General features: G+C 45.2%; 1 protein-coding gene across 1 annotated transcript in view; it reads left to right on the top strand.

The window, feature by feature from the left end:
- The window catches only part of arih2 (ariadne homolog 2 (Drosophila)), a 101,249-nt gene that overhangs the window by 41,509 nt on the left and 44,706 nt on the right, over positions 1-15,034 (top strand). The window contains exon 6 of the mRNA XM_070895600.1: positions 2,182-2,303. Coding sequence (XP_070751701.1) covers positions 2,182-2,303 — 122 coding nt within the window. The remainder of the gene's footprint in view (positions 1-2,181; positions 2,304-15,034) is intronic.

Here is a 15,034-nt window from a genome sequence, read left to right as displayed (position 1 = left end):
ATGACAAACAAATGATTGCAATGGTCAAATGTAGGGATAATCTGAGGCAGCACAGTAAATCCTGTCTAATGACCATCTTTGGGACTTGTGTCAGGAGACATTTTTTATAGACCAGTGTTTGTTTTTGTAATCCAGAAACATTGGCTTCCTAATATCAGCATGTTTCTATTACAAGCTTCTGTCTCCAAAGATTGTAATTTCAACTGGCCATGAACTACATGGCTGTCTAATGCACTCTCTTAAATTGAAAGCAATAATCCATAAAAGTTTACACACTCTAAATTGTGTTACGTCAAAGCAAACCTTTTGCGGTCTACCTTGTTCTGAAGCTTTAACAGCCGATCTTTCCCTTATTGTTAATTAAATTGAAAACTTGGATAGTGCACCCCTGATTGCAGCAACTAGACAGAGTGCTCTTGTGAGCGGCTAGTCGCATACATGTTATCCAGAGCATTCATGGTATCTGCCCATTACTGTGACTCTCACTTTGAAGAATGCTGTAATACTTTGGCTGTGGTCACTTTTAACCATTTTGATTCCTTTGTTTGCTTCTGGGTGGTTGCTTATATTGTCTGGCTGCTGTTGCTGCTTTCCAAGCGGACTGTAATTTGCTGCTACTTATTATTTCACTTCAGACCCTTGAGTCACTGTTAAATACCATTTTTGGCCCGTCTCGTCTGGGCTGTATTTGAATCCTGGTGCCGGAGTATTAATTTATCCCGCCACCTACCTCCTCAGATTTCCTGAATGTGATGACTCTTGGGCTAATGCCCATGGGCACGAGAAGCTCTATGATGCACACTTCCAATGATGATGGATATTAGCAAGTTATTTAAAAACATTTTTTTTTTTTTTACCCCTTTGGCCATCTTTCTCCTTTCTTGTCTTCTGAAGATGCTGATTCCTGGCTGAGGTGCAGATTCACAGATGTCGGGCACTCTCTGGTCTCTTGTCCAAGTGGCCATTATTTATGTTTGGTGCTTGAGCGTGAGTGCCAACAGGACTTAAACCACTAGGAGCAGCACAGCCGAGTGCTGCTCCAACTGCCACAGAGGCACACTTCCAACACAGGCTGAAATATGTTAACACTTAGCCAGGGATCAAATCAGCTCCACCTTATCTGTGATAAATGCTACACAAAAAATTATTCCACCCACTAGGCCCGAAGGAGCATATCTACATTTTTATTTAAATAAATTGGAGGGCACGAGTCCCTCTCTCTTATCCTTCAGCTCCAGCATCCAGTGGGACTTAAGAACCTCCTCCCAGGTTTTTGCTAATATTGCTGTGATCTGAACAGAACAATTGGTTGTGGTTGAATTTGAAGTCTCCCTCCCTGTGGGAAGTGCCTGACATCTAGTTGGTCCTTCCACATGGTGGTACAGCTGAGACCGGGAGTATACTGCTGTAACCATGAACCCTCCTGCCTAGGCTGAGTATCGGCATATGCAGTTGTTCTCCATCAAAGGGCAGGGCGCTGTTCACCCAGTCCCTACATGTTCTGTCTGAAAGAATTGCTCATCGTATGGTAAGCAATGCAGATGGGTGGTTTGCAAGATGTTTTTTTCACTGCATAATCTCTATCTGAAAAGTGGATAACCTGATTATATTGTAAGAATTAGGAGCAGGAGAAGGCTATACTGCCCCTCAAACCTGCTCTGCCATTCAATAAAATCATGGTTGATCTTCAATCTCAACTCCAACTTCCTGCCTGATCCCCATATCCCTTGATTACCCTAGAGTCCAAAAATGTATATCTCAGCCTTGAATATACTCAATGGCTCAGCATCCACCATTCTCTGGGATAGAGAATGCCACACATTCACAACCCTCTGAGTGAAGAAATTCCTCTTCATCTCAGTCTTCCTAGTTCTAGATTCTCCAGCCAGGGGATACAGCTTCTCAGCATCTACCCTCTCAATCCCCCCTCAGAATCTTATGTTTCAATGCGATCACCTCTCATTCTTCTGAACTCGAGAGTATAGGCACAATCTACTCAATCTCTCCTCAAAGGGCAACCCTCTCATCCCAGGAATCAGTCTAGTGAACCTTCATTGTCCCGCCTCTAGGGCAAGTATATCCTTTCACAGATAAGGAGACCCAAACTGTGCTCAGTACTCCCAGCTGATAACAGATTTTATTTTTAATGACTGACTGTAACCAGTGTGTGTGTCTTACTAGGGATATCCTGTATGGCGCAAGACTGCTTGCTCAGAACGCCTGAGGACTTTGCTTTTCCTTTGATTTCTAACGAAGAACTGAGAGAAAAATACAGGCGCTACCTCTTCAGAGATTATGTCGAGGTGGGTGATTTTAAACTTATTTTAAACTTTTGTTGTGGGGCAGGGAGGGCGTGCGGAATAATTGATATGTGATGCATGTGTTAAAACCCTGTCGACATAAAAACAGGAGGAGGTGACTATTCTTCCGATTGCGTATTTAATTATAAATTCACATCAGAAATCAAAAATAAACTGGATATTCTGAATCCAAACTGGGAATGTTTTCTAGGACTTGGGGCTTGTATGAATGTCAAGATGCGACTCTACTGCCGTGGCTAATCTCGGGTGGTGGAATCGCAATTGACATCAATGTCCCTGGTCCTGAGTAGGGTGGGAGGTGAGATCAGAAAATGTTCCCACATGGCGGAAAGCACGTGGTCAGATGTCGGGCAAGGACTAGATCGAGCTTGGTCCTGAAGCTGTTCACCTGTGAATAGGCTGCCAAAGCTCTCTGCCACATGGGTAAGGTACTCTCGGGGCTGATGGCACACCAGGAAAAGGACAGTGGCAAGAGCTGATCACCTCCAGGGAGGTGCGGGAGAACGAGGGGAAAATCACACCACCAGCAATTCAAGTATGTTTACTCCTAAATTTAATGATTTTAGAATTGAGTTTGTGTTTTTTCTGGATCGCTCATTTTTCCATGTTTACAGTCCAAATGGCATAAATCTGACAAGCAATACTGTGAAACACCATTTAAATTTTGAATGAGAGAAATTGTTCAAAATGATCCGACAGGAAATTATTGGGAGATATTTCAGTACACATCCCCGATGGAGCTGTCATGGAAAAACTAGTTGTTCCCTCAACAGGAATTGATTCTCTGCCTTTTAATAGGTAATAATTGCATGTTGCATTGCAGAATACTGCATTGAGACCCGAGAGTTGAAAGTGATACTGAACTTGCAGATTAATTCATGTACTTGTCATTGACCAGAAATAGAAGTGCTTTCAAGTGTGACCCCTGCAATTGGAATTAATAAAGCAGTGCTGTGTTTTCTCATCCCCCTCTTGGATTGCTTCAGTTGAGCAGGACTTTCTTATCTCTACTTGCAGTTTAGCTGGAGGAAACTTAATTCCTAAAGAATAAAATACACTTCATTCAGCCTAGGGAATTGTTTGCCGCAGAGAAAGGTGTTGCGGGAATGGGAAAGCAAAGCCATAACGTTTGAGCTGGAGGAAGAAGGCTGTAGTGCAGAAGTGCTGAATCAATATTTTTTTTGGTCACGGACACAATCTTGAACAGTGAGTTGCTCGATGGCCATTCTCTCGAACCTAACCTAAAGCAGCTCTGTGATTTCTTTCTTTAGCCCACCTCCATCTAACTGTAACTATAGCAATATTGCAGAGGTGGTGGGCTGTGAATTATGGCTCCCAGACAGGTGAAGCCGCAACAATAATAAAACCAGAAAATGCTGGAAATACTCAGCAGGTCAGGCAGCATCTGTGGAGAGAGAAACAGTTAACGGTCCAGGTCAGTGACCTTTCATCGGAACTGGGAGACGTTCGAGACGTAACAGCCCTAAGCGAGACCTGGCGGGCAGGGGAAGGCCAGCTCAAGGAACAAGGTGGAGGTTACACCTTCTTCTGGAAAGGGAAACCAGAGGAAGAACACTGCCTCCATGGAGTCAGTTTCGCCATCAAAAACGAGCTGGTCGACCGCCTCAAAGATTCCCCCTGTGAGGTTAATGAACATCCCATGACTCTCCGACTCACCCTATCCCGGAATCAGTGCGTATGCCCCAACACTCGATGCGACAGATGAGACCAAAGAGAGTTTTTACTCCAACCTCAAAATCCCTGTTTCACATCCCTGGGACGACAAACTGATCCTTGGTGACTTCAATGCCAGGGTTGGCAAGGATGCAGCCCTCTGGGGAGGCGTGATTGGCAGAGAGGGGGGAGGGAAAGCCAACTCCAGCGGTACCCTACTGAAAAAGTGCCGAGAACGTGAACTTGTCATCACCAAAACCTTGTTCCGCCAGAGGGACAAATTCAAGGCATTGTGGCAACACCCTCGCTCCAAACACTGGCACCTGCTTGACTGTCATCGTCCGAGCCAGGGATCACAAGGATGTGCGCATCACCCGCACCGTGACGGGAGCCGACGACTGCTGGACGGAGCACCACCTAATCCGATCCATCATTGACATCAACATAGCCCCAAAGCGGCAAGGGCAGCACTCAGCCAGCTAAGAGAGCCCTACACAGTCAGCGCCTCGCAGGTAACCTGGCGTGCCTTGATGACCCTGAGACGCAGAATGCCCACAGCGCTTGGTCAGGCCTCCATAACCAATGCCTGTGAAGGGACGCTCGGTCTATCAACCAGGAAACACCAGGACTGGTTTGATGAGAATGACCAGGAGATTCAAGAGCTAATAGATCGCAAGCGCAGGGCATTTTTGAGCCTTAAACAACCTAACTCTGGCGCATCAAGGCAGCATTACAGACAGCTTAAGACCGAGGTCCAACAAAAAACTCGGGACCTAAAGAACGGGTGGTGGATGGAAAAAGCACAGGAGATACAGCAGCTGGCTGACAACCATAATGTGCGATAATTCTTAATCGCAGTCAAGGCCACCTACCTTCCAAACACACAAGGCCCCACACAATTACTGGCCAAAAACAGGGAAACGCTCATCAAGGACACCGAGACAGTCAGGGCCCACTGGAAGAAGCACTTCGAAGATCTCCTCAATCGAGACTCCGCCTTTGACTCGAGAGTTCTCGACTCCATCCCACAGCATGCTACCCGCCACCGCCTCAATAAAACCCCAGCACTGCATGAGGTAGAAAAAGCCATAAGACAGCTTAAGAACAACAAGGCTATGGGAGCGGATGGAATCCCCGCTGAGGCACCGAAGTATGGTGGAGAGGCACTGCTGGCGTGAATACATGACCTTATCTCTCTCATCTGGGGGGAGGAGAGCATGCCGGGAGATCTCAGAGATGCAGTGGTCGTGACCATCTTTAAAAAAGGGGACAAGTCCGACAGCGGCAACTACAGAGGAATCTCCCTGTTGTCAGCCACTGGGAAAGTCATCGCTAGAGTCATAGAAACATAGAAAATAGGTGCAGGAGTAGGCACTTCGAACCTGCACCACCATTCAATAAGATCATGACTGATCATTCACCTCAGTACCCCTTTCCTGCTTTCCATACCCCTTGATCCCTTTGGCCATAAGGGCCACATCTAACTCCCTCTTGAATATATCCAATGAACTGGCATCAACAACTCTGCGGTAGGGAATTCCACAGGTTAGCAACTCTCTGGGTGAAGAAAGTTTTGCCTCAGTCCGAAATGGCTTACCCCTTATCCTTAGACTATGTCCCCTGGTTCTGGACTTCCCCAACATCGGGAACATTCTTCCTGCATCTAACCTGTCCAGTCCCATCAAAATTTTATGTTTCTATGAGATCCCCTCTCATCCCTCTGAACTCCAGTGACTACAGGCCCAGTCGTTCCAACCTCTCCTCAAATGTCAGTCCTGCCATCCCGGGAATCCGTCTGGTGAACCTTCGCTGCACTCCCTCAATAGCAAGAACATCCTTCCTCAGATTAGGAGACCAAAACTGTAGACAATATTCCAGGTGCGGCCTCACCAAGGCCCTGTACAACTGCAGTAAGACCTCCCTGCTCTTATACTCAAATCCCCTAGCTATGAAGGCCAGCATACCATTTGCTTTCTTCACTGCCTGCTGCCAACTTTCAATGACTGAGGTCCACCTCAATAGTCTTCTCCCTGCGGCTGAGGAGCTCCTCCCGGAGTCACAGTGCGGCTTTTGTCCCCTACGGAGCACAACGGACATAATTTTTACAGTGAGACAGCTGCAGGAAAAATGCAGGGAACAGCACCATCCCTTAAAGATGGCCTTCTTTGATCTTACAAAGGCCTTTGACACTGTCAACCGCGAGGGTCTATGGAGCGTCCTCCTCCGTTTCAGATGCCCCCAAAAGTTTGTCACCATCCTCCGCCTGCTCCACGACGACATGCAGGCCATGATCCTTATCAACGAATCCATTACAGACCCAATCCACGTCCGGACCAGGGTCAAACAGGGCTACATCGGAAACTAGGGTCCTGAACTTGAGGAAAGGTAACTTCGATGGTATGAGGCATGAATTGGCTTGAATAGACTGGCAAAGGATACCTAAAGGGTTGATTGTGAGATAAGCAGTGGCAAACATTTAAAGATCACATGGATGAACTTCAGCAATTGTACATCCCTGTCTGGAGTAAAAATAAAACGGGGAAGGTGGCTCAACCATGGCTAACAAGGGAAATTAGGGATCGTGTTAAAGCCAAGGAAGAGGCATATAATTTGGCTAGGAAAAGCAACAAACCTGAGGACTGGGAGAAATTTATAATTCAGGAGAGGAAGACTAAGGGTTTAATTAAGAGGGGGAAAATAGAGTACGAAAGGAAGCTTGCAGGGAACATAAAAAGTGACTGCAAAAGCTTCTATAAATATGTGAAGAGAAAAAGATTAGTGAAGACAAACATAGGCTCCTTGTAGTTGGATTCAGGTGAATTTATAATGGGGAACAAAGAAATGGCAGACCAATTGAACAAATACTTCATTTCTGTCTTCATGAAGGAAGATACAAATAACCTTCCGAATGTACTAGGGGACAGTGGGTCTAGTGAGAAGGAGGAACTGAAGGATATCCGTATTTGGCGGGAAATTGTGTTCGGGAAATTGTTGGAATTGAAGGCCGATAAATCCCCAGGGCCTGATAGTCTGCATCCCAGAGTACTTAAGGAAGTGGCCCTAGAGATAGTGGATGAATTAGTGATCATTTTCCAACAGTCTATCGACTCTGGATCGGTTCCTATGGACTGGAGGGTAGCTAATGTAACACCACTTTTTAAGAAAGGAGAGAGAGAGAAAATGGGTAATTATAGATGGGTTAGCCTGACATCAGTAGTGGGGAAAATGTTGGAATCAATCATTAAGGATGAAATAGCAGCGCATTTGGAAAGCAGTGACCGGATCGGACCAAGTCAGCATGGATTTATGAAAGGGAAATCATGCTTGACCAATCTTCTGGAATTTTTTGAGGATGTAACTAGTAGAGTGGACAAGGGAGAACCAGTGGATGTGGTGCACTTGGACTTTCAAAAGGCTTTTGACAAGGTCTTGCACAAGAGATTGGTGTGCAATCAAAGCGCATGGGTATTGGGGTTAATGTACTGACGTGGATAGAGCACTGGTTGGCAGACAGGAAGCAGAGTGTCGGGATAAACGGGTCCTTTTCAGAATGGCAGGCAGTGACTAACGGAGTGCCGCAGGGCTCAGTGCTGGGACCCCAGCTCTTTACAATATACATTAACGATTTAGATGAAGGAATTGAGAGTAATATCTCCAAGTTTGTGGATGACACTAAACTGGGTGGCGATGTGAGCTGTGAGGAGGACGCTAAGAGGCTGCAGGGTGACTTGGACAGGTTGGGTGAGTGGGCAAATGCATGGCAATATAATATGGATAAATGTGAGGTTATCCATTTTGGGGGCAAAAACACGAAGGCAGAATATTATCTGAATAGTGGCAGATTAGAAAAAGGGGAGGTGCAACGAGACCTGGGTGTCATGGTTCATCAGTCCCTGAAAGTGGGCATGCATGTACAGCAGACGGTGAAGAAGGCAAATGGTATGTTGGCCTTCATAGCTAGGGGATTTGAGTATAGGAGCAGGGAGGTCTTACTGCAGTTGTACAAGGCCTCACCTGGAATATTGTGTTCAGTTTTGGTCTCCTAATCTGAGGAAGGACGTTCTTGCTATTGAGGGAGTGCAGCGAAGGTTCACCAGACTGATTCCAGGGATGGCTGGACTGTCATATGAGGAGAGACTGGATCAACTGGAGTTTAGAAGGATGAGAGGGAATCTCATAGAAATGTATAAGATTCTGATGGGACTGGACAGGTTAGATGTAGGAAGAATGTTCCCGATGTTGGGGAAGTCCGGAACCAGGGGACACAGTCTTAGGATAAGGGGTAGGCCATTTAGGACTGAAATGAGGAGAAACTTCTTCACTCAGAGTTGTTAACCTGTGGAATTCCCTGCTGCAGAGAGTTGTTGATGCCAGTTCATTGGATATATTCAAGAGGGAGTTAGATATGGCCCTTACGGCTAAGGGGATCAAGGGGTATGGAGAGAAAGCAGGAAAGGGGTACTGAGGGAATGATCAGCCATGATCTTATTGAATGGCAGTGCAGGCTCGAAGGTCCGAATGGCCTACTCCTGCACCTATTTTCTATGTCATCGCCCCAACCTCCTTCTCAATCTTCCTCGCTGCCATGCTCCACCTCAGTCAACAAACTCACCGCTGGAGTGGAGCTAAACTACCAGAACCAGTGGAAATTGTTCAAACTTTGTCGTCTCCAGGCCAGGTCCAAGACCACCCCAACCTCGATCATCGAGCTACAATACACAGATGACGCCTGCGCACATAGAGGCCGAACTCCAGGTCATAGTCAACGGTTTTATTGAGACGTACGAAAGCATGGGCCTCACGCTAAACATCTGTAAGACAAAGGTCCTCCACCAGCCTGTCCTCGCCGCACAGCACTGCCTTCCCAGTCATCAAGATCCATGGTAGGGCCTTGGCAACGTGGACCATTTCCCATACCTTGGGAGACTCTTATCAACAAGAGCAGACATTGACGATGAGACTCAACACCATTTCCAGTGAGCCAGTGCAGCCTTCGGCCGCCTGAGGAAAAGAGTGTTTGAAGACCAGGCCCTCAAATCTGCCACCAAGCTCATGGTCGACAGGGCTGTAGTAATGCCCGCCCTCCTGAATGGCTCAGAGACATAGACCATGTACAGTAGACTGCCTATGATGATGATGAACAGGTTTTAAGCAATTATAGAGGCGAGGGGAGGAAAGAACAAAAGGGATGGTCTGATCAGGTGGAAGGCACTAGAGATTAAATGACAAAAAGGATGATGGTGCAAGTAAAGAACCAAAAGATGTGTCTAGAGGAGGTGTAAATGGGAATAGCACAATCATTACCAAAAGCTGCTGTTAGAAAAATGGGGGCAGAGGTTATAAGAACATAAGAAATTGGAGCAGGAGTAGGCCATACGGCTCCTCGAGCCTGCTCTGCCATTCAATAAGATCATGGCTGATCTGATCATGGACTCAGCTCCACTTCTCTGCCTGCTCCCCATAACCCCTTATCTCATCGTTTAAGAAACTGTCTATTTCTGTCTTAAATTTATTGAATGACCCAGCTTCCACAGCTCTCTGAGGCAGCGAATTTCACAGATTTACAACCCTCAGAAGAAATTTCTCCTCATCTCAGTTTTAAATGGGCGGCCCCTTCTTCTAAGATTATGCCCTCTAGTTCTAATCTCCCCCATCAGTGGAAACATCCTCTCTGCATCCACCTTGTCAAGCCCCCTCATAATCTTATACATTTTGATAAGATCACCTCTCATTCTTCTGAATTCCAATGAGTAGAGGCCCAACCTACTCAATCTTTCCTCATATCAATCCCCTCATCCTCTGAATCAACCGAGTGAACCTTCTCTGATCTGTGTGAAACTGCAACTCTCTGCAGGACCAGATGTGAGGGGAAGGTGAGCCGCAGATATTCCAGGTCCATATTGTGAGCACTGGTGCTCCAATGTAGTCCTAAACTCCTCCCAATGTTTTTTATTCCTGAAGTACATGCTTTGCGGGGTGGTAAAGGACCAAGTAATCATAGGAGTTCACAGCCTAGAATGAGGTTGTTCGGCCACTTGTGCCCATGTTGACTCTTTGCAAGAGCAATCCAACTAGTTCCACTGCCCTGGTCCCTCCCCAATAGTTGTGCATCTTCCTCTGTTTCAGTGCATTGTCCCTCTTTTTCCTAATGTATTAACAAAACTACCATTTTTGTGAACATTACACAATATGGTCTTGGGAGCAATATCTTTTCTAATCTGGACATTGTTAGCTGAGAAGTGGTGATTATACAGGTTTATGAGTAACATTTAAAAGAATGACACTGAAAAATCATAGTGCCCTATAAAATAGCCTTTAAAGAACCAGATGCAGGTGGAAGGCGAGTCGCCGATGATTCCAGATCCATATTGTGAACACTGTTGCTCCAGTGTACCGAGAGATTGAAGAAAGGTTTTGATTGTGGTAGCATCATTAAGAATTGTTTGCACTGATTTTTCAGTTGTCGGCCAGTTCAACATTATGAAGCTTAGGAGATCATATTGCTCAGCCTTCCAGCTTTATTATAATGTCCAGGAGGAGCAGATTATTTCGATTTTACGTAACTAACCAACCTTGCGTTTAATGGATTGCGTTGTTGGTGGCTTATGAGCAATAGACTATTAGCCAACTTATTCAATGCAGATTTGTCAGATTTACAAACCTTAAATTAACACGAGACAGGAACTGCATAATTCAGGGCTGTATGTTGAAATGATTTTGGTTATGACTACATCGTTCTGCATTATCTGCTAGACAATAGTGTCTGACGTCAGAGGGACCTCAAACAAGAGCATGGCTTTGATTCATGCATATAATTAAAGGGGAAATCATCTTGGGAGTACACTTTTATAAAAAAAAATTCAGATTGCTTCCTCATTCTATATTTAAAACATCTTTCTGTCCTTCCTCCTCCCTCTTCTCTCCTTCTCCTCCCCCCCCCCCCCCCCCCCCACTGTACTTTCACCAGTTTGAGCTGTTGGGTTTTCCTACCTGTCAAAGGTTAATCAGGCTGATCCAATCAATCATGAGCCACCAAGACCTGGATGACCAAGCATTCAAATCGTCTTGTTTTTTTTCCAAAGCTATCAATCAGGAACTAGAAACTGTTGCTAGCAATTTTTCCCCAAATTTCATTTGGTTTCCACATTTCCCCAGCTAGTTAACTAATATATGCAGGTTTAAAAAATGTAGTTGTAGTTTATGCCACAAGAAATAATAATTCCCAGAGAAATAACAATGTCTATATTCTATTAAAAATCTGTCTTGTTCCCAAAGATCTAACCAATGCTGAAATCCTTATCTATGATTTTGTCCCCCTCAGCTCTTTCTTCCTAGTGGACCTCCCAAACTTCACCCTGTAAAACTCCACCTCATGCAGAACATGATACTCACATCCTAGTTGGTAGAAAGTGCTGCTCATTCATCGCCTATCTTTGTTGACCTTCACTGTGTCATCATGTTCAGCTCATTGATTTCAAATTCCTTGTCCTAGTTTCTAAGTGTCTCCTTGACCTTGCTGCACCCTATCTCTGTAGCCTCTTCCTTGGAGAAGAAATTTATTAAGGAGTACAAGAGGAAGGTGGGCTTGGTATGTGAAGAAGAAATTAGTTTGTTGAACCTAGAATCATAGAAATTCACAGCACAGAAGGAGGACATTTCGGTCCATCATGTCCACGCCGGCCGACAAAGAGCTATCTAGCCTAATCCTACTTTCCAGCTCTAGGTCCATAGCCCTGTTACGGCACTTCAGGTGCACATCCAAGTATTTTTTTAAATGTGGTGAGGGTTTTTGCCTCTACCACCCTTTCAAACAGTGAGTTCCAGACTCCTACCACCCTCTGGGTGAAGAAATTTCCCCTCAAATCCCCTCTAAACCTTCAACCAATTACTTTAAATCTATGCCCCCTGGTTGTTGACCCCTCTACTAAGGAAAATAGGTCCTTCCTATCCACTATATCCAGGCCCTCATAATTTTATACACCTCAATAGGGTCTCCCCTCAGCCTCCTCTGGTTGAAAGAAAACAACCCCAGCCTTTCATGACCTCAGGATGTTCCAATAAAGTATTTTTGAAGTTGCCACAATTGTAATGTAGGAATATATTTTAAAAGAAGGTGGTTACTACTTTGCTAAAGAAATCTTCTTAAAATATCCGCAATGTCACCGTATGAGGTGTGATTCCATTTTCAATCCAGCGTGAAGCGACACTCACAGGGAGCCCACCTCCCCACGGGGAAATGACCTCTGTAGCGTTGCAGAATTCCTGCAGCAGCCAAGATAAGGTCCTAATAATGGTTTCAAAAAATTCATTCCGGGAGCTGGGCATCGCTGACGAGGCCAGCATTTATTGCCCCTATTGGCTTTGCCATATTTGATCACGAGTTGAGCTTCTTGCCTCGTATATCCGTTCCATAACTAAGACTGTTTCCGCCTCCGTAACATCGCCCATCTCTGACCTTGCCTCAGTTTATCTGCTGCTGAAATCCTCATCCATGTGTTGCTTACCTCTAGACTTGATTATTCCAGCACAATCCTGGCCGGCCTCCCTAATTCTACCCCCCATGTATGTTAAAAAGACAAGCCTGAAGGCTCTGTGCCTCAATGTGAGGAATATTCATAAAAAGGTGGACAAATTAACTGCGCAGGCAGCTATTAACGAATATGATATAATTGGGATTACGGAAACCTGGCTCCAGGGTGACCCAAGACTGGGAACTCAACATCTAGGGGTATTCAACATTCAGGAAGGATAGACAGAAAGGAAAAGGAGGTGGAGTAGCATTGCTGGTTAAAGAAGAAATTAACGCAATAGTATGGAAGGACATTCGCTTGGATGATGTGGAATCTGTATGGGTAGAGCTGCGGAATACCAAAGGGCAGAAAACGCTAGTGGGAGTCATGTACAGACCACCAAACAGTAGTAGTGAGGTTGGGGACAGCATCAAACAAGAAATTAGGGATGCGTGCAATAAAGGTATAGCAGTTATCATGGGCAACTTTAATCTACATATAGATTGGGCTAACCAAACTGGTAGCCGTACAGTGGAGGAGGATTTCCTGGAGTGTATTAAGGATGGTTTTCTAGACCAATATGTCGAGGAACCAACTAGAGGGCTGGCCATCCTAGACTGGGTGATGAATAATGATAAAGGACTAATTAGCAATCTTGTTGTGCGAGGCCCCTTGGGGAGGAGTGACCATAATATGGTTGAATTCTTTATTAAGATGGAGAGTGACACAGTTAATTCAGAGACTAGGGTCCTGAACTTAAGGAAAGGTAACTTCGATGGTATGAGACGTGAATTGGCTAGAATAGACTGGCAAATGATACTTAAAGAGTTGACGGTTGATAGGCAATGGCAGACATTTGTAGATCGCATGGATGAACTTCAACAATTGTACATCCCTGTCTGGAGTAAAAATAAAACTGGGAAGGTGGCTCAACCGTGGCTAACAAGGGAAATTAGGGATCGTGTTAAATCCAAGGAAGAGGCATATAAATTGGCCAGAAAAAGTAGCAAACCTGAGGACCAGGAGAAATTTAGAATTCAGCAGAGGAGGACAAAGGGTTTAATTAGGAGGGGGGAAATAGAGTGAGAGGAAGTTTGCAGGGAGCATAAAAACTGACTGCAAAAGCTTCTATAGATATGTGAAGAGGAAAAGATTAGTGAAGACAAACATAGATCCCTTGCAGTCAAGTAGCGTTTGGGAAATACTAGGGGACCGACGGTCTAGCGAGAAGGAGGAACTGAAGGAAATCCTTATTAGCCAGGAAATTGGTTGGGGACAAAAATGGGATTGAAGGCCGATAAATCCCTAGGGCCTGATAATCTGCATCCCAGAGTATTTAAGGAAGTGGCCCTAGAAATAGTGGATGCATTGGTGATCATTTTCCAACAGTCTATCGATTCTGGATCAGTTCCTTTGGACTGGAGGGTAGCTATAATGTAACGCCCCTTTTTGAAAAAGGAGGGAGAGAGAAATCGGGAAATTATAGACCGGTTAGCCTGACATCAGTAGTGGGGAAAATGTTGCAATCAATTATTAAAGATGAAATAGCAGTACATTTGGAAAGCAGTGACAGGATCAGCCTAAGTCAGCATGGATTTATGAAATGGAAATCATGCTTGACAAATCTTTAGAATTTTTTGAGGATGTAACTAGTAGAGTGGACAAGGGAGAACCAGTGGATGTGGTGTATTTGGACTTTCAAAAGGCTTTTGACAAGGTCCCACACAAGAGATTAGTGCAAAATTAAAGCACCTGATATTGGGGTAATGTATTGACGTGGATAAAGAACTGGTTGGCAGAGAGTCGGTATAAACGGGTCCTTTTCAGAATGGCAGACAGTGACAAGTGGGGTGCTGCAGGGCTCAGTGCTGGGACCCCAGCTATTTACAATATGCATCAATGATTTAGATGAAGGAATTGAGAGTAATATCTCCAAGTTTGTAGATGACACTAAGTTGGGTGGCAGTGTGAGCTGTGAGGAGGATGCTAAGAGGCTGCAGGATGACTTGGACAGGTTAGGTGAGTGGACAAATGAATGGCAGGTGCAGTATAATGTGGATAAATGTGAGGTTATCCACTTTGGTGGCAAAAACATGAAGGCAGAATATTATCTGAATGGCGGCAGATTAGGAAAAGGGGAGGTGCAACGAGACCTGGGTGTCATGGCGCATCAGTCATTGAAGGTAGGCATGCAGGCGCAGCAGGCGGTGAAGAAGGCAAATGACATGTTGGCCGTCATAGCTAGGGGATTTGAGTATAGGAGCAGGGAGGTCTTGCTGCAGCTATACAGGGCCTTGGTGAGGCCTCACCTCGAATATTATGTTCAGTTTTGGTCTCCTAATCTGAGGAAGGATGTTCTTGCTATTGAGGGAGTGCTGCGAAGGTTCACCAGACTGATGCCCAGGATGGCAGGACTGACATGAGGAGAGACTGGGCCTGTATTCACTGGAGTTTAGAAGAATGAGAGGGGATCTCATAGAAACATATAAAATTTTGATGGGACTGGACAAGTTGGATGCAGGAAGAATG

Source organism: Pristiophorus japonicus, chromosome 12 (genome assembly GCF_044704955.1).
Source record: "Pristiophorus japonicus isolate sPriJap1 chromosome 12, sPriJap1.hap1, whole genome shotgun sequence".
Classification (NCBI taxonomy): domain Eukaryota; kingdom Metazoa; phylum Chordata; class Chondrichthyes; family Pristiophoridae; genus Pristiophorus; species Pristiophorus japonicus.
Note: the sequence above shows the minus strand (reverse complement) of the source record. Positions and strands in the feature narration are given on the sequence as shown.